General features: G+C 29.1%; 1 protein-coding gene across 1 annotated transcript in view; it reads left to right on the top strand.

The window, feature by feature from the left end:
- LOC129958649 (nephrin-like) overlaps positions 1-9,693 on the top strand; it is a 658,065-nt gene extending 648,372 nt beyond the window's left edge. The window contains exons 21-22 of the mRNA XM_056071256.1: positions 7,182-7,306; positions 8,547-9,693. Of these exons, the coding sequence (XP_055927231.1) occupies positions 7,182-7,306; positions 8,547-8,780 (359 nt within the window). The 3' untranslated portion in view covers positions 8,781-9,693. The remainder of the gene's footprint in view (positions 1-7,181; positions 7,307-8,546) is intronic.
- Positions 9,694-21,131: the final 11,438 nt, after the last annotated feature.

The following is a 21,131-nucleotide window of genomic DNA, read 5'->3' as shown; positions in this document are numbered from 1 at the left end:
AGAATATTAAATAATTTGTATTGTTTGGCGAAAACAATACATTTCGAAGTTTCTGACTTTAAGAACATCAAGGAGTAATGGAAAATCGATGAGTAAGACTATCAATCCTAATCCTTTTAAGCATAAAATCAGCGCTCATAAAACTGATCGATACTAGTAAAAGCGTCAACAAAAGTACTAAAAATCTAAATATGAAATCAGTTAGGGCAAGTAAATAAATCAGAACATGCATTTATTATTATTTCGTTGCATTATTTCACATTACAAAAATGTACATATTCAGAGAACATTACAAATTTCTTTTTACCAATTTTTTAACTTTATTTATAATACATATAACTCAATAAATATCCGCAAGAATCGGTTTGGACCTCCCGAGTCTCTTAATAACATGATTTGAGTCGTAGAAAGATCTAATAGTGCATAATGATGTAATATTTTAGAGTGGTATGATTCTACCACTTGCCATCTCTCAAGAGCAGATAAAATTAGAATTGTATTTGAAGATCCTAAGGGGCCGTCTTCAAATTGTGCTTTTAGACAAACGATATATTCTTCGTAACAACACAGGTTTATTTACGAAACTTCATCAACAATTCACCAACAATTTCATTTTGGTGTAATAAAAACGCGTTTAATGGCCATAAGAATATCTTCAAAATAGATTTTGAATATTCTGCAACACTTTATACAAAACTGCATATTATACTTGCCTCCACATTTATATTTTCGGCAAAGTTATTTTTCACCATGAGGTTCAAATGAAGTTTGCTTTTAACATTTTTGGTGTATTGATTCCAATTCCATACACATTACAAACTAAGGAAGAACAAATATCTATTTGAAAGTATTTTACTGTTTATTTTGTGTATATTCATATTTCTGTATTGAATGTATATATCTTATAAATGTTGATAAATTTGATATAATCTCAAAACTAAACACATAAAAAAAACACTGTTTTAGGTAGATTCTATAGGCAGACTACCTATGCAACGACTTCAGGAAAATTTTTGCAGATCCTCACTGATCCCTGGAGCTAAAACCACCCTTCGTTAAAAAGTTTATATTATATAATATGCGTATAAAGCTTTTCCCATGTTATCTTGTTCACAAGATAACTGCAGTAATTTCGTTTGAATTTTGACTGTCATGAAATATGCTGTTAGAAATGTAGGAACCTCGGATGAGTTCGTAAATCGGCCATCTAGCTCAAAAGCGGTGGAAATTGACATTTCTCTATAACTTCCTTAATATTGAAGATAAAAAAATAAAACAAATTAGAAAAATTATCTCCTTATTAAAACAAATAACTTTTGTATTTAAAGTTTTTCGATAACTGCAATATCTTAGAAGTTAGGGGCTAAAAATTGATTTTCAAGCCCTAATTTTGCCTGAAATTAGATTTATGTAATATTAACTTCGATGGAAAGGAATCTACCTCTGCCTTCCAACTGACCGAGAGGATTAAAATATTGTGAAATCTTATATCTTTTAATTCTTAAAACTACTTATTCAAGATATGCATAAAGTATTAAATAGCCGGTAAACTGAAATAAAACTTACTTTTCACTAATAACGTTTTCATTAATAAATTTAACAAAACTGAAATTTATTATTATTTAGAGAAATAATAACTTAAGAAATTACATAAATCCTAATTATTCTTTAAGGATCCTTAATAATTCTACAAAAATAAAAAAACTAAGAGTTTTCTAATAATAAAATATATTTTTTTAACTTTAAAAACTAAACCTTACCTTTTTCAAACATTTGCATATTTATCATTCTGCAAAAACTTCAGACAATCAGTAAATTTAGTTTGGAAGAATCCTTTTATACATGTAATCTCTTTTGGAGTAGTTTTTTTTATTTTTTTTTTATTTTGTGTATTTTTATGATGTAACAACCAAGTTATAACATAACGCATCATATTCAAGGTAAAGAGTTGGGTTTTTTCATACTAAGTGTTTAAAGAAGCAGACAAAATCTTATCGAAAAGCAATAATAAAAGACGGTTCGTAACGTTCAATATTTACGCATTTAAAACAATCATGAATTGAAAATATTCACAATGGCTGCTAATGCACGTTTTGTCCTTTTGCTGCAAATGCTCTTTCTTAACTGTGCATAAATATTTTCACAATCATTTTAGACTTCAGTAGCTGAAAGGTTAAAACCATTCTGACACAATGCCAGACTGCGTCCAAACACTGTCTAGACTATAATCTATGTGCATCAAGCAATTATTTAAATTGTCTGATTCAGTACAAAAGGCCATTGCAGTCGAATGCTTTTGTATAATTATCTCCTAATTCTCCTTGTTTCATTCTGATTGAAATATTCTGGAAACGAGGAAGATGTTTCCTGTTTGTATGATGCTTAGTATTTATATTAATCCAATACTCAATAATTTTCTCAAGAAAATTACTCACCCTCAAGCACGTTCTCAGAAAAGATAATTTCTGCATAAAATAAAAGGCATGGATTCTTGAGACAATTGGTCAGATGAGGTTTGTTCTTTATCTAAAATTAAGATAAAATAATAAGACGTTAATACGATAATAATAAGACGTTAGATGATAATAATAAAATGTTAGTGGAAGATTATTTGTAAAATTACTAGTGCTTTTATCGAGCAGTTTTATAAATGATGAAAATCAATCTTTAAGACTTGTCATTTTTTTCCATTATAGGGTCGACAAAAGAAAATTATTATTTGCTTCCGAAATAAATTGCAATAACACTTGTTACATGCTTTCAAAAATAAAAAAAATAAAACATTTGCAATATGTAGTTTAACTATTTAAAATATTTAACATAGAACCAATATCAACAAAGTTTTCTGGGTTTAAACAGAATCACCGATTAAAATAACCTAAGTTTAAATTTATTTTATAAAAAAATTAAAGAATTTAAAGTTATAAAACTGGAACTCCTTAAAAGAATTGCTATAAATATTCAATGATCCTAAGATAATAATGAATGCGACATCTCTTGCTTAGAGTTTTTGAATGGGTACATTCAATTCTGTCGTGTGAATTCTTATTTAATACACTAAAGATTCACTGAAGGAAAGCTATTAATTCTTTTTTTCCTAAAAGTGTGAGATGGCTATTTTTTGTTTTTGTTTTTTCCCCTCTCTTTTCAAATGTATTAATTTAACTAAAGAAAAATTGCGAGTTGTATTTCTGAAATGTGAGTAATGAGCAATCCATTTTGAATAATTGTATTCAAATGGAGTTTTGTTTTTTATGCACTAAAACTGGAAAAAAGACTTAGTTGTAACTGTTACTACTCAAATGTTACGTCATTTTCCTATCGATTTTAAATAATGCTTCCTAGTTCAAACAGATTAAAGTTAAATTATTGGAATTTAAAAATCTGAAAATAAAAAAATTAAAAAATTCCATAATTTTTTATAAAAAGTTGTTAATAATGTCAATTCTTATACCTATGATATATGCTAAAGCCCTCGCTCCAATTTAGCATTAGAGTATATTGTACATTACAAGATGGCAATGTATCACTTTCAAACAAATATAAATGTCAATGTATGATTCTTATTCAGGCTATTTCTTATTTGAATAAAAGTTCATTACAATTAAAAAAAATATAGAGAGAGTAAAGATTCGAATAGATATTTACATGTGGTAAGGAATTTCCTTTTAACAACAACAACAAAAAGATGCAAATGCATAGCAAAATGAGTGCTCAGACCTGTTCAAACGGAAACTTCGTTTTTTTTTTTTTTTTTTTTTTTTTTCTTTTCTTTAAACCCTTCAATTGACCACCTTATTATTTTACCCTATTAGCACAGAATATTGTACGATATCTTTGCGATGTCGTTCGATGTTCTGAATGTCAGCTAATATCGTAAAGATATCGTAAAAATGTTGTTAGATATTTTATGCTATTAGGGTAATGGGAAACTACGCTTAAAAAATGCAGTTTCTCTCTTTAAGATCTCTTCATAAACTTTTTATTATAATTTAGGAATCTTAAAGCATATGTTAAATGCATTAATTTTTGTATGCGCATCGTAAAAGAATGCAGCTTTTAATTATTTTTACAATGTAATAGTAAGACAGATTAATAGAATTTTGCTGTAAATTAGGTATTAAAATCAACATAAATAAAAATACGGAACATTTTTCATTGTTGCACATTTAACTTTTTATAATTTATAATATCAATGGAGTAGAACTTTTTCAGAGGCATGGAAGTTCCATTAGAGCATTTCTAAAAAAACTAAGACTATTGAATCTTATTTCTGATTCCTTAATGCCGTATGTCCATATAATTAAGGTTTCACTTTGAATTGTTGCATTCGAAAAGGGTTTTTTTTTTTCCTTTTAAATAAGATTGTTTCATAATCTCTACTCAGGATTTTAAATTTTATAATACATTCACAAAAAAAAGGTCAATCCATTTTTACTTTCTCATGACCAAAGCATAAATAAAATACTGCAATCATCAAAAAAAAATCGTGAAGACAATTCTAAAAATAATTTAGAAATCGAAATTTTGTATTTCCAAGTTCCAGATTTCCATGTGTGAATAAACACATTTTTAGCATTATGTCTGTCTGAATAGGAACACGATAATTCAGAAACGCTTCGAACTCGACGGATGAAACTTGGAATACGTACTTGACATCAAAATTGTGGATTTCCTTCACAGTTTGAACAAAATCCATTTTGAGGAAACCTGCCTATCAGGCTGTCCAGTACAAGTAAACTCGAGAACTATGAAACGTAAAGAATTAGAGAGATACAATTTTATACACAGATTTAGCATCTAAAATGTAGATTTTAATCAAATTTTGAACCAAATTTGTCAAACGGTTAACCGTCTGTCGGTCTATACTTTCGAATGCATGTAAACGTAGTAACTCATAAACTTAATGACTTAAATCAATGAAATTTTATTTATGGTAATGTGACTATAACTGTACTTCTGCGTCAAATTTTAGTTTGAATCGGTAGGCCAAAAAGGAGTACAAAGTACATATTCTCTCGATAGAATCAGTTGTAATGCTACATTCAGTCTAGGATCTGTATTTATGTAACTGTTACTCGTCTGTGTTATTCAATGCATTCGGGAGCTTACTCAATGGCACAATTTTAAGCTGGGAGACGGAGTACGACCGTTATTGGTGAATATGCAAGAAAGTGTCGAAGAGACCATACCCTCTGGTTTCTTTCTAACTTCCATGAGGAGGGCAACTTTTGAACTATGTATGCAGAGTGCCTGTCCTCATTAGGGCTCAAAAGCTAATTCATAAAGAATTGAGAAAGATATACACTTACAGTCGGAAATATATTTTAAATGACGTCAAGAATTATGAAACTATCAATCCAAAATAATCAGTATAAAAATTCTCCTATATAATATATCCTGAATCTATATAATAAAATATACCTTGTATTTAGAGAGCGCTAATGCTGCTACAACTAAAACACAAATGAACTTAATCAAATTAGAATAATTATTAGAAATAAATATTAAGTTTATAGCCAAAGAATCAAAAAGAAAGATATAATGAATCCGACCTGAAGACTTTCTCAAGGGTCACCCTCAGGCAAGGATTCAAACTAGGGATTTTTTCTGTGAGCGGTCTGACTTCCGTCCAATTGTTTGTTGGACGAAAATAAGTAATTATTCTGATTTGGTCAGGAATTATGTTTCATTTATTAATGATATTGCTGAAAAAATTAGGAAATCGAACTTTTTTATACAGTTTCAAGGCTCTATTATTCCTTTTTAGTGAATTATTATTGATCCGCTGATCTCTTAAAGAAGAAAAGTTTCACTCTTTTTCATCTAAGGGGATCAAGTTATAAAAATTTGAATGCCACTATTTTAGATGATTTTATACCCTTGGTATTTCGATGGGCACTCCGAGGGAATTCCGCCAATCACCTCGCAAAACGTACTCAAACTTGAGTTTTTGACTTAAAAATATTGTATTCAAAGCCTGATAACTCGAGTCACTTTAGTTGCAGAAGGTTGGCACATTTTTCTTTTGTTTAAAATTGTATGATGTGAACAATATTTTACTAAACATATATAATAAGACTAGAAGACTAATTGTAAGAATTCAGACTTTTTAACTTTTTCACTGGTATATTTATCGACTCAAACAACTCAATTTTTCATTCTTTACTTCATTAGAAGAATTTTTCCAGCCAGAATTATATGTATATTCCAATTAGTTTTAAAATGTGCTATTTAACTACAATTAAAGTTGGAAATCCTGTATATAAATTTCTGGCTCTTTAAAATTTTGATTAAAACATATTTCCGAAGTTTCATAAAGCAACGTAAAAAAGTGCATTTCTGAAGTTGATTATTCATGACGTCATTTCCTTTTGGAATAAGACTGTAAAATTATACCTGTTAAAAGAGGCGTACATGAAACGTTTTGTTGTAATGAATTTTATAGGAGAGAAATGAAACTACGGGGAAAATGAAACTTTTAAAAATCCTCTTAATATAAGTTAATATTTAGTTTCGGAAAATTTACTTTTTTTTAACGCCTTTTTTTTTTTTTTTTTTTTTTTGCGAACGACTATTTTAAATTGGAATTAAATCGAGTTAATGCTTCTAAGAATTGTATTTTATTGTGGGTTGTTGAAAAAATATTACTATATTTTTCATTCCGTTTTGTGCTTTCTAAATTCGGAAATAATTTAAAAATTGAATTGTTAGTGATGATAAAGGAAAATACATTTAATTAAAATGAATTCAAATCTTAATGCAACTTTTCAAGATGGTACAATTTCTTTTCAATATTTTGAAAGAAAACACTGTAAAATTCTTCCCGACGTCTTATATATTATTTCGCTTTCCTTTTTTATCCTAATCCTTAGCAGCTTCAATAGAATATTTTACTTTGTTCTTTAATGTAGAAAATCTTTATTGGTATTGCATAATTGTAACTCTTCATAAATATTTTAATAAAATACGATACGTTCTAATATTTTGTTATTTATATGATGTTTCTATAATTTGCTTATTAAATGTATAAAAAGCTAGTTACTTTCTGCCTTCAATAAAATGATTTAAAAACGTTACTTCATTTTCATTTTTCGCGGAATCTCTTTTGCACAAAGGGGATAAATTCTGTTAATAATTCTGCTGTACTCCAATTCAAAATATTTTCATTTTAATTGCAGGTAGTACATTGATTTGCGGTGGCAGATCGCCAGGAGAAGAGCACTCTGGAAATCAGCATGAACAATGCCCGGATATATTAAAACGAGACAGTTGCCATTGCCATTCCACCGCATTACCAGGGAAAGTGAGTATTCGAGAATCTTTTCAATATTCAGTGGATGATAGAATGATATCGCGTAATAAAATTTTGTTTAGCCGATATAAGCTTATTTCGTTGTTACTTTTCAACCCTTTGCACGCAAATGACTCCTCACAAGCATTGTTTAAGTCGGTACATCATTGACGTTTTATTTATTTTTTATTTATTTATTTATTTTGACTTCCATTATTAAAAATACCTACATGATAAGAAGCTATAGGTTAATTGTTCCTGGAAATTCAACTTAAAACAATTATGTATATTTATTTTTTTGGAGCACTTAACCTGTCTTTGTATGAAGTGGATATTTACGGATCGAATTACTTTTCCGAGTTCAAAGGATTAAATAGCATTCAATAGAGGTGCAATACGAGTGGATATAATTCTATTTCATTTCAATTATTTGGATTTTTCTTTATAAACAATAACATTTAAATCGTGTTATGTAATCTGAAACCAATCGCAGTTTTAAAGGTTTTTGATTTAAGAAAGCGAAGTCTTCCTAAATAAGCATGGTTGACTCGCAAATTCATAATGCAATAAGAAAGAGCCAATTCCAATACTTATATGTTAAAGTACATATAAGCATTGAGACACTATCAGATGACAAGAATGACACTTAAGTTGGCAACACCCTATCCAAATTTTCGCAACGCACCAAAAGGGGAGACATTTGGCTTACGATATCCGATTTCACATGCACCAAACTTTAATAGTAGGTAACCGCGACTTATACGTTACGTCCAAAGGCAAACTGGCGTACAGAGTAAGTATATCGTGCTTTTAGTACGTTCATCTGATGTCCATTCAATATCACATAAATCATTAAATCGTGATGTTCATTCATAGAATCCATTTCGATATCTTTATTCTTCATAGTTTCCTGTTGCGTTTCAAATAAAGTCGTTATCACTTCAAAAATGTGTAATTAAAAAGAATAATTTGAAAAAAGAATAGAAATTATAATGAATGAAGTCAATTCAAATTTATCAGGCGCTAATTAAATTTGGAAATTCATCAAGTACCTTATAAGAATGAGCAGGGTGCAACATTCCAACATAAAAAGAAAGTATATAATGCAAGGAAAGCACCATGAAAGAATGTATAGTTACTTATTTGATGACATGAGCATTTACGTGTCATGTGACTGTGCCGTCATATAAGTAAATTCCAGTAAACATATTAGCAATTTATTACTGTAGTACATATCAATATCATATTTCAGAGAGTGTCCGAGGCCGAGGTGGAGATCTCTACAACTCTTGGAGCAGTGATGTACGGCAAAAGTGAAAGATCCGAGTTAGCCACCGAACCTCAGGAATTCATGTGCAGAGATATGCCAGGACCTCCTCAAATCACGCTCACCACATTTCAGTCGAAGTCAGAGCTACCAATACGCCATACTATAATTGGACCGAAGCTCGAAACTGTCATAAATGGACACGATGAAGACAGCTGAGACACATTTTGTTAAGCATATTGTTTGGTGTCTTTAATGTATATTTAACGCTACATGAATATCACTGTGTGCTTTTTGACCAAAGTCTAAAAATGCTGCTATACACAATTGAAAATCGGCTAACTACACCGTGCTTTCATTGCTCATAAGATGTTACGAAAGCCATCCGAAAATTATTGTTGTCTCAATTGCGTTAAGAATGGTGACTTTGAAACATTTATTTGAGTAAACTTGTACGCTTTGTCCTCGGATGTCTCACATTCGATATGTAAGCTGATTTTATTAATAATGATTGTTGTTGTGTGATGCCATTATTATACTGTATACACTAATTACTTTGATTTCCGTTTCGAACACCTTTGCTATCATCATGGATGCTTTATTAGTTTACCGAGAATTCATAATTGGATATCATATCCTGATTTCTGTTATTATTCACAACATATGACATCTGTTTCTATAAAATATACGAATTTTAAGTTGACTCATGTGATTTTTAAACATAGAAAAATAAATATTTAATGTCTTGAAAAATCTGGTGCTCTTCAAGATTTGTAACATAGTTAACTCTTTATTCAGAAAGGCGGGTTTTATGCCATATTTCACACAAAAGAAAGATATAATATGGTGAAAATGATTGTAATTGTAAACCAAGGGAACTATAAAATAAACAGTGCAGAAATATATTGTGTGTGATAGACAGTTTTTAAATATTTATTATTACAATTAAGATGGTGTATTGATTAGGGAAGTCTAGATTTAGGAACGAATGCAGCATTAAAAGAAAAGACGTTCATTTGCATACAATTATAACAAGTAAAAATATTAAGAAATTTCTAAAATTACATAAAGCTCATTTTATTTTTAATTAAGTAGCATACATACACAGTGCGATCACTTTTTTTAACTTAAATTATCATAATGGCTCTTTTGAATTTATGTTGACAATATTAGATGAAAAACAGTTATCTTCCGTATTTCGGATTGAATATTTTATAATATATGTCAATTCTATGATAATTTCAATGTTAAAATGTTAAAAGAATTTAATATCATAACTATTAGATACAATAAAGTTATATAAAACGTTCCTGCATGTTACATTTATGTGTGATTACATCATAAGTTATTTCTGTGCCATGTGTTATTTGAACAAGATTTAATGCAACAAAGATGGATATTTGTTGTAAATGGTCCGACTATGTGTCAAAAATTACGTTCTTCTGTGCAATCTAAAAGAAATTACTTTTTAACTATCAGCAGGATATCTTAGAGTCCATCATTAAAAAAATCTTTCATTTAAAATAATCTGTGTACATTAATTTTAATATCACCTAATCATGGATATAAAATCTTTTAATCATCTTCATAGGTTTATTTTTAAGTTCCTTCAATGTTTAAAAAGGGCTAATAAATATGATATCATTTTATACATTAGTTGTTATATCCTGCTGATTGATACATGCGAAGTGCTCTATTGAAGGGTACTTGGATATCTTTGAGTTGTTCATATGAAGAAGACAATTATTTCAAAACTGCAAGCATCTATTAATACTTAATTTCAGAAGGAAATTAACCTTCTTTGAATGTTATATGCTGTGAACTGTTCGTTTTACATCACGTGTTATAACAGCACAGATATATGACTCATATACGACATTGATGTTATACTTTTATTGATGGACTGGAGCATGATAAAAAGCTTAATATTTATTATGTAATGGTTTTTATGGGTACTAAATAAAGTAATTTCGTATTTACAGTTTCTGACTCATTTATTTTTGCTTGTATTCATCACTTGACGAATAAAATAAATTTAGATGAGTGTCTCTTAATATTTTTTTTAAATTGCAATGAAAGAAAAGCTAACAAAATAAAGCGGTGGATTGTAATACATTTATGTTAGAAGGTCATCAGAAATCACAAGGTAATATATCTTACGGTATCTAATATTATTCCAGCTTCTTAATGTATTATATCTCATGCAATAATATTTTATTAAGGTTACTAAAAAGGATATAATTTAATCTAAATTTATGCACAGTGATATAGTTTAAAACAGCGATAACAGTCTCAACAAAGCATTCTCGCATACTTTCTTATAAAAGTGTTATCGCTCTTGGCCTGCAAAAAATTGTGGACCTTAGATGAGGCCGCGAATTCTTCATCCAAGCATTCATGACAGTCGCCAATAATAATAGCGAAATATGTATCCTTGGCGTGAATCTAGCCATTTTACAGAATCTATCACCTTTTTCCGGGCCGAATGAAACCAAAATTGGACATAGAACTACAGTCAAATTAACAAGATCACAAACTTTATTTTTTGTCGGTGCTTTTTTGAATTATTGCATTTGCATGAATAAGAAAATGCAAAGATGGTCGAAAGAGGGCCAACACTGAGACATTTAGTTCAAAATTTTATAAGAATCTACATTTTAGATGATAAATCTATGTACTAAATTTTATTTATCAAGGTTTGGAGTTATCGAGGTTGCTAGTAATAGAAAAGCCAGACAGACGGACTTCCTGGAAATGATTAAGTTCAAAATATGCTATAATTCTACAAATTTAGTATGAAGTCAAAATACCGCATTTCATCCTTCTAGCTCAAAGCGTCGACAGACAGACAGACGACGGAAAGAATACCAAAAATGTGTTCTTCAGACTCGGAGAAATATGAAACGAGAACATTCGTCAATTTCTCGATTTCGATTTTTTTTCACGATTACAGTATTTTTATATGCTTTTTTTATATGTACAAAAAAGTAAAAAAATGCAAGATTAATTTTTATTACATTTAATACACCAAAAAGAAATTTACATAACAAATAAGAATCAATTTTAAAAAAATGAATACGCGACATTAGAATAGAGTGTGGCATTATGAAACAAATGAGCGTAGATATATTGATTCCTGTGGCATTTAATGAAGATATCTTGAAGAATTTCTTTTAAATTTTGAATAGAACTGATAAGTGTCAAATTATCACCATTAACAATATAAACATCATTTCAATTGAGTATTTAATGGATAGTGGGACAAGGAACTTAATCATCTCGTAGATGGCCTTAAACAATACTTTTCGTTATATATTTCTCAGTTTCCCACAGATTTTTATAGAAATGATTAATCTGTAACAAATCCATAAAATAAAAATTAAACTATGAAACTTCTTACTTATGTTTATATAGAAATTTCAATACTCAGACTTAGTTTGTACTGTGTGCTGAGTTTATAATATATATATTAGTCCCATAATACAATTAGATTTTTAAAAATTTCATCTTTCTTCGTCATTGTATCTTTTATTTGAAAAGGATTCAATCGATATGAATGAATGTTTTTAGAAGAGAATGCTGCTGACAAAAGTATTGCATCTAGTTGTCACAAGCTTAGGATAAAAGATAGTCGATGTTAAGGATTAAAAATCACTTAACTGGCAACTTATATGGATTAGTGTCTACTGAAAGATTTTCCAGATAAAAGCTATTTACATGTTTGAACCTTATAAAAGCTTTCTTTCAATTTTTTAAAACCCATAAGTTTTTTCAATCCTTTTTTACTTTTCGAGCCTTTTGAATCTTTTGTACATACGCTTACACTGTAGGCAAACCCGAAATCGCTGAGAATACAAAATTTGCTTGCATGAAAGCTACCGAGCATACTTTGCGGAGCCCTCAAAAAAATATTAAGTTCCTTTCGCACCAAATACTGCAGCTGACATAACGCATCAGTTAAAAGTTTTGGGGCCATTCTGTATTTGTTTCTACAATCTTGGTTGTAATCAAAGGAGTGCATTCAAAGTATATATACTTTACTATTTTTTCTATTAATTTTACTGACGAATTAAACAGGTTTCCTATTCATTAAAGGCGAAAGTTAAATGTCTGTATTTTCATTTATATATTTTGAACATACAGAAACTTGTGAAAATTTGAAATACATTTAAAAAATAGGTGAAAGTATTAAATCGGGATTTCTCAATCTACGATGCATGTGCTACTAGTGGCATATATATCATAATTTTAACACAAAATATTTAAATGAATGTTCGAACTTAATATTAAATGGCGGCCTTATAATATTTTGCTTTAATCCATATTATTCAGCTTTGCATTTATTTTCCGTTTCCATATCTTCCTCTCTCTCCTTTCGCGGCATTTATGGCGTCGGTCACATTGACCATATTCTAGTTATGACAGTGAAAAACTTTTCTGAAAATTTAGAGAATGGAAGTTGAATAAGAGATTTGTTTTTTATATTGGACACTGTTAGATAATATTTGAGTTAAAAAAAAAGATTCATTTTTAGATACTTCCTGAGACAGAAACATCACGAATGATTAAGAAATTAACTTTGGTTCAAAATGAATCCTTTTCTCTGAAACATATTTTTCAATTTTTAAATATGTCATATATTGGCGGATTTGAATTTTAATCCGCACTGTTAATTAAATAAACATAGGACATAGTTGTGACTTGAACCCGACTTACACTTGAAAAAAATGTAGATAAACCCAGAATATCGAAATTAGAAACAATTAGACAAGTTCAGATGTTGCATTAATCCTAATGTAATAAATCCTACTATATGCTGTTATGTATTATTAACCCAACGATTATTTAATGCATGATATATTCATATTTTATTATAATTTAAAAGTTCTTTTTACGAATATAAATAAAAAAAACTTTAAATCTTTATAATAAACTCTCCATTTAAAGTGCATAATTTTTAATTCGAAATTAATTTTATATTTTTACATATATCTTTACATTTTTACATTTACATATATCTTTTATATCGCACAGAATTTAAAATTTTCGTAAACCTCTGCATTATAGGCTGAGGGGACGATTGAAATTAAAACGCATGACAGCAGCTACGCCTTTGGAACCCGATCCCGCTGTAGGATAATGAAATTTTACTTGTAAATTTCGTTTTCAATAGCGCCATCTATCAACAAGTGTGCAATATTTTTTTATTTAATATACTACAAATGCATTATCAAAAAAGTATCCGATTATTGATTGCCATCCCTAAACTAATTAACACACAATAAAAGTTTGAATGCTTCGCACTGGACGAATATGTTCTCTACTAGTGTAGGAATGCATACATGTCTAAGTGTAAGAAATATTTTTAACGCAAGAGGACATCTTCATATTTAAATTTACACAGATTCAATTCTTGAAACTGCAACACCCAATTTTAAATAAAATAAAATTCTGTAGATTAAAAATACTTTGAAAACGTACAATTTTTAGTCATCTTGAATAAACAATTGCTGAGTTATAAAGAACTGAAATTTTTATTATTTCTTAATTTTAAATGAAAGTTTCAGTCTTTTCTAGATTTCAAGATATAATAAAGTCAAACGTATTATTTTACATTTTTTTTTTTTTTTTTTGTAAAAGCATATATTTTTTAATAAAGTATATTATGCATTTTTATTGTTAAATTCAATAGTTAAAAAGTTTTGAATAGATTAAACATTCAAATCATTTATTTTTTGTAATTAAAACTACGAATTCCTATTTAATCATTCTTCATCGTTCCAAACAGAGAACTTATAAAAACATTAATATTTCTTCGAGCAAATTTTCCTTATTAACAACTGAAACAAAAATTGAATGTAGGGAAGTTTTAATAGATTGACATTTATTGCTACTTTTGTATATATTGAAATGGCCCCTAAATCTTTTTTCTCGTATATCACCGGTAATTTTCAATCAATATTTCTAATTATTTATATCTGATATTTTCTCATTATTCAAAATCATTTAAAAGGGTGAAATATTGGTGGGAGGGGGCAAGCGGAAAATCTGAATATTGAGCAAATATAAATATGCGGATGGCCCCTTATGAGAATGCAAATTTGCATATTCTTAATGTAAATATTGCAACAGTAATAAACGTACCGTGATACGTTTGTAAATGTATTAGTTCTGGAGAGAATCTTCATAGTCAAACAACTTATTAGCTGTTTAAAACTGTTTCTGCTATCGAATCAAAATTTGTACAACTTTTGCCATGATGTATTTCAGCCTGAAATAGTTCAAAAATTATCCTTTCATATTTTCTTAGTCCTCATTCAGAAGCATAATTTTAACTCTTCATGAAGTTAAACTCTTTTTGAAAATCACTTGGAAATCTTAATTTCGTTTGAAAAAAAAATGGTATTTTCCTCTTTCGTTTTCTATTTTCAGTTGTTAAATGGCGAGGAAAATTCGACTCTTGTAAAATAGTTTTCCACTAATTAACTCTGAAAATTCGTTCCCGACCTTTTTTTCAAGCTGATTTTTTTTTTCTTAATGAATACTGAATTAGGATGCTTCTATTTTGAGGCTACGCATTATTTATTAAGAGAAAAAAAGTGGATTTATTTTTCGCTTTAGGTCTAGAAGTTCACTTTCTAAAATTATTTGATTTCAGACTAAATTTTAGGCTTACAATAAATAGTTCTTTCGTATTTCGTTTCCCTGAATGAGAGCTTCGTTTTCGATTTTAAAGCAAAATATTAAAATAGGGAGTGGCAGATGGTCACTTCTTCAGGTAAGGATTATAATTCTTAAGCTGCACAGGATTCACTGTGACATGATCTATTTTGCAAAATATTCAAAAACCCCACCTTATCAATAAGGGGTGGTTGGTGATTTTTATACTTCGCAATCTTTACTCCAGGCTGTAGGTCACTTCTAGGGATATAGCCATCCACATTAAGTTCCAAACATAATAACTAGATCTAGCTTTATAGGTTGGTTGTTCGGGATTTTTTTTGGCGCAAGAGCCATGTTTGGCTATGCTGCGCCAAGCAGATGGTATCTAGCTTTATAAAAAAGTTGCTAATATAGGCAAAGGCTGCGATACTGGAATTATACTGTCTCTCCCTTCAGGTGAAATCTAAACTTTTGACGGCAAAAATCCTTTTTCTTTCTGAAAGATGTGGTAAACTAGGTAACAAAGAATCTGTTAACTTAAATCCTATCTTAAAGACATTATACAGTAAACAATAGAGAAGTGATTTTTGTTCGAATTTAACAATTAAATAGAATGATCAGCATCTAATTCACTTGCTGTTTATTCAACCTATATTTTGCACCATATTTGACAATATCCAATAAGCAGCAAAGTGGAAATCAGACGTCACAATTTACTGTTTTTTTTTTTTTTTGATTTGTCAACTAAAAACTTAAAACGACGGATGAAAATTCTTAAGGGTTGTTACTTTCGCCGACTGTTTCGGTTTTACTGTTCGGTGGTATTAGAAGAATTTAGGGCATCTGTTTTACAAGAGTGAGATTATAAGATAATACAGCGAATGCATGGAAGCTTTTCACCTTGTTTTCTTTGATTAAGATCTTAGCACTTAAGTACAGAATCGATGCTTTATCTATCCAGTAACTTCTTTTTCCCGAATAAATATTAAGCATTTTCTAATTTTTTGTGATTTATTTCATTAAGATAATTCCTTAATTCTAATCATCTAATTAATGGCTAAAGTCAACAGAATAAAAATAAAGGCAGCAACCGTACTCGCACATTCTCGGTATTGTATGCTATGAAGAAATTGCCTTGTAGTATACAAAGTATTCAGTTTTGGATCATCGTCAAGATTATAGTATCTCCCGTATAAAAAGATTTAAAACCTTTGATTCTTTATAATAAAACAGTAAACAAATCACAATGTAAAACAATCCAATATGTAGCTTCCCAAGCATCCTGACTTGGGAGTTAGCCAGACATTACTAATAAGAATTCAGAACAGGCAATTGCAATAAGTCGATCTGAGTACAGAAAAAAAATTCTAAGAAAAATATTTTCAAATTTAAACGTTTCTTGAATTTCATTTGAATAAATCCTAGTGTACGCCTTCTGCAAATAAAGACATAAATTTAAATCGCCATAAAAATAATGCTGAAAAGGAATAAAAAAAGCGAGAGCAGGAGCTCTTAACCAGCTGCTTATAATGCCTATTTAATAATCCCGCCTTGATTAATCCAAATAGTTATCAGTCATCTTTGCTCGAATATGGGTTAAATTCAACATCAAAAAATTCTCAAGATAGAAGTGATAAGAGGATGATATGGACAATTTTAGAAGCTGATGGCAAATTTCGTAATTTAAATGGCATTTTTGGAATACTGGCAGAATATAAGCATTTTTTCACTTGAATAAGAAACATTTCTAATTCAACTTGTAAACATTCGAATTCTACAAAAAAAAATCTTAAATTAGATTCTACCATTGATTTTACATGTACATTAAACAGTTATTACATTTTTGTTGAATGCTACTTTTAAAAAAAGGTCGAAACACTATTATATATATGAACCATTTTATTTGAAAATGGTTAGATCCATTTTTGACAAAAAGCTAATGATAATAATGGATGCAATCTGCTATGAGCTTTTTATCTATAAACAATTCCTGAAAAAATCTTACAAAATTTTCAATGTTTTGTTAATATAAATTTACATAGTTAATAAAATTACAAATTTCGAAAGTGGTGTAAGTCCACTTTCCACAAAAACATAATATTTAGTTCAAACATTATGCCACATAATTTCTTTGCTTAGCAATAATACATAAATAACATAATAGCCTACGGCGATTTGTAATCTAACATTAGCTTTAATGTGGCTACAAATTGCGCAGTCCTCCCAAAATACCAAAAATATTATTGATCACAAATTTTTGTATACTAGACTTTCTTCTCTACCAAATGATACCGATTTTGGAACTATCAAAATATCCATAAGAAAAAATATTACTGCATATTCCTAAAGAAAAGAATCGTGGTGAAATTCTGAGTTTAAAACACTTAATTACGAGGAAAACCACCGAAATTTGAAAATATAATACTACTCCTTTCATTATCATGCCAGGTTCATCGCATCAGAAAAATTTTTCGACATGATGGATCTATTAAGGTATATTCCACCAATGCATAATGACTATTTTCAGGAACTTTCTCATAATGATAAAAATTAAAAATGGTACATACTAGTATAAAGTTGTTTTAACTTTTAATGATATTATCTGAAAAAATACTGAAATAAAACTTTATTAAATATATCAGAAAACAAAATTAAACATTTCATAAAAAAATTAGTTTGATTCAATTGAAATACCATATTTAATATTTCAACAATTTTTCACATTTTGTTGACTTTGAAAGTGGCATAAGTCCATTTAAGGTGATCAGAAATATAAATTTCTTTTAACTGATGCTTTAAAAGTGATGACATTATAAACATAAATCAATCTAATATTTAAAAACATAAAATGAGTGCATTATCATATTTCAATGTTTTTCAGACCATTCAAATGCAGACTCTTAAATATCTATATATAATATAAAATGGATTTGCACCACTTTCAAAGAAAATGTATCGTAAGAAAAAACAGAATACTTAATTTTACATAATTTTTTTGAATTCATATATTCCACCCATTAAGATGCTTGAGAACCCTCAATTCTGATCTGAATGAAACACATTGTGTAAAAATTTTGAAAGTTAATTAAAAATTGAGAAACGGTTATAGAGAAATGAAATTCATACCATTTTAAATCTAATGTTTTAAGCTATAAAATTAAGTAAGAATATTATTTGTACAGTTACATGTTACAAAGTTATCCGTAAAAAGGGTAAAGTAATTTTAACCCCTTTCATCCTCTCTAGGTAACTTTAGAAATTTTATAATAGAACAGTTAACCAACCCTTCTAAATGCTGAAGAACATGTGCACAAAATTTTGATCTATATGGTCAAGATATGGGGAATGGTATAAGCTTCAAACAAACGGAAATTCAATTTCATGTATATTGATTATTCTATCAATATCATAATTATACATTTATTATTGTATTTTATCTCAATGCATTCAGTCTAGATAAAAGTTGTAAAGTTTTACGAAATTATAAGAAAGCATATTTCTACAAAATACGAAGATTTTAGAGCTTGTTCCATAATTCATTACAATTAAAAATATATTTTGTGGATGAACTATTTTGCAATAATTAGAATACATGGTAATTATTATGGTATATACTTCATAAAATAACATACAGTTCAGAAACATTTGATGTTGGGGGAACCCACACCCCGATGTACAGTATGTCATTATACTATGACGGTCCTTCGCATTTTAATAGAATGTCCACAGTTTAATAATGAAGGCATTCGCTGCTTTCATTCTTCCCACATCAAATTAAAGGCATTCTTCATAAAGTTCCCTATCCCCATCTTTTTACCTTTTCAAAAATGATTAGCTTTTACTTTTTGATATGATCCTTAAATAACTGTTAGATTGTGTTTCACTATGTTACTTTTTTAAGTGTATTTTATAAGCTGACAGATTCTGGAAAATGACTCAATTAAGAAACAAACATTTAAAATAAGGTTAACTCTCGCCATACTTTTGGCGCAATTGATACAAAATGGTTCTTGCGCCAATAAGCCCCATCAAACCAAATTAAAAAAAAATATTTGAAAGTGCTTCCAATTAATCTGCTGTTTGCCAGCTAGATACAAATCGCAGACTGATTACATATGAATATTTTTCAATCTTACTTACATATAAACTAGTCATTTAAATATAAAAAAAATCATGAATGCATTCAGTTTAACATGCCATTCAAAACAATTTGCTATATTACAGCATTCATTTTACTGTTTATCATTTATATTTTTGAACATACACTCAATTTTACCGTGTTGCTATTGGATGTGAGCCGAACATATTCTTATTTGGATAATGTCATATAGCGTCATCTCACAAAATTTTGAAGTGCCAGTAGGTTATCATCCTATGTCAACAATGCAAGTACCACGAAAATTTATAAGATGGTGCTATATGACATTGTCAGCATGAGAGTAGATAGAAAAATGCCTTAATAGTTAGTTATAAAAAGAAAACTTTTTTCCTATAAAATCGCGTTTTTCACCTATATACATTTATACAGATAAACTGAAGAAGCAAATCTTTAAAAATATAAAATTTGATCCAAATCGTTAGAGCAAATTTCCGAGATACACGAAATAAATTTATATATATATACAAAAACTGCTCGTTTAAAGTTATAAGATAAATAATATCGTAGTACATAACCAAACTAGAAATAAATATTAAGTTTAAATGGAAAAATGGAACCAAAAAGAAAGATGAATCCAGCCTGAAGACTTTTTCAAGGATCACCCTCAAGCAGAAATTCAAACCAGGGATTTTTTTTTGTGAGGGGTCCTTCATGACCCGAAAATCCCAGGATATTGAGGTTTTGGAGACAGGAATTAGTATCATAAAATCAAAGACAATAACAAGTAAAATAATATTTCAAAAATATTTTAAATCTTAGCAAAACCACAGCAAAATTTAATCAAAACTACAAAAAGACCATTTAATCACAAAACCATTAAAATATAAAAGCAAAGAACATACCAGTATAAAGTAAAAATTCCAAAAACTTTGTGAAGAAAATAATCATATCATTGCAAACGCACAGCGTTAAAATAAATTCAGTTTTCCCGCGTTTGAAGCTACATACGCCCCCATGCTTCGTCATCATAAGAAATAAATTGAGCGAACTCAGCGCCATCTATTGAGTTAAAAAACCAAAGTGAATAAACTAGAAAGCATATCTTTAAATGTGAAAAAATAGAAAATGTTAGAAATTATATAAACTTGCTCTTTTTAAAACTTCTACACTGCAAAAGTTTTGGGAAAAATCATTAGAAGTTAAGTTTTTAATGAGATTGCTTGTTGCTTTAATATAAGATATTTGTTAATACAATTTTTTTAATTCTGTTAAATTGTGAGAAAATCAAATTTATTGAAAACTTCAGAGTTTTAATTAGAATGGCAGTATAGTTATATTACCGTCCCGTTTTAAAGTAACACTGGGAATATTTGGGGACGGACCTCGTAATTTTGAATCATGTTAAGATGACGAGGGTGGAGCCTGAGCTGTCACCCCCTCTGCAAGCTTTCACATCGCACCAGTGGGAGGGCGTTTGGCTCCGACAATTTTGGCGTGAAATAGGTGAACTTACACGATAGTTCTTCGGCGGAATCGGGTCTTGGACCTCAAATCCTCCGGTTCCGAAGCTGAGACTTTACCACCAGACTACAGAGGCTCCCAAGTTAGAATGGTAATCATTAAACTTAGTGCATCTTTAAATGCATCCCTTTTACCGTAAATACCTTCTAAAGTTTTTCCATTAGAAATTTCTATTTTTAAATCTACATATGTAACTTTGTGTTGATTTTCGTCCGTTTCAGTTAAAGTTAAATTTTTGAATAACAATCATTAACAATATTAGTATTATCTATGTTTAACAAAATTAA

This window comes from Argiope bruennichi, chromosome X1 (assembly GCF_947563725.1).
Source record: "Argiope bruennichi chromosome X1, qqArgBrue1.1, whole genome shotgun sequence".
Lineage (NCBI taxonomy): Eukaryota > Metazoa > Arthropoda > Arachnida > Araneae > Araneidae > Argiope > Argiope bruennichi.
The sequence above is the reverse complement of the archived record's forward strand: the minus strand, read 5'-3'. Positions and strand labels throughout refer to the sequence as shown.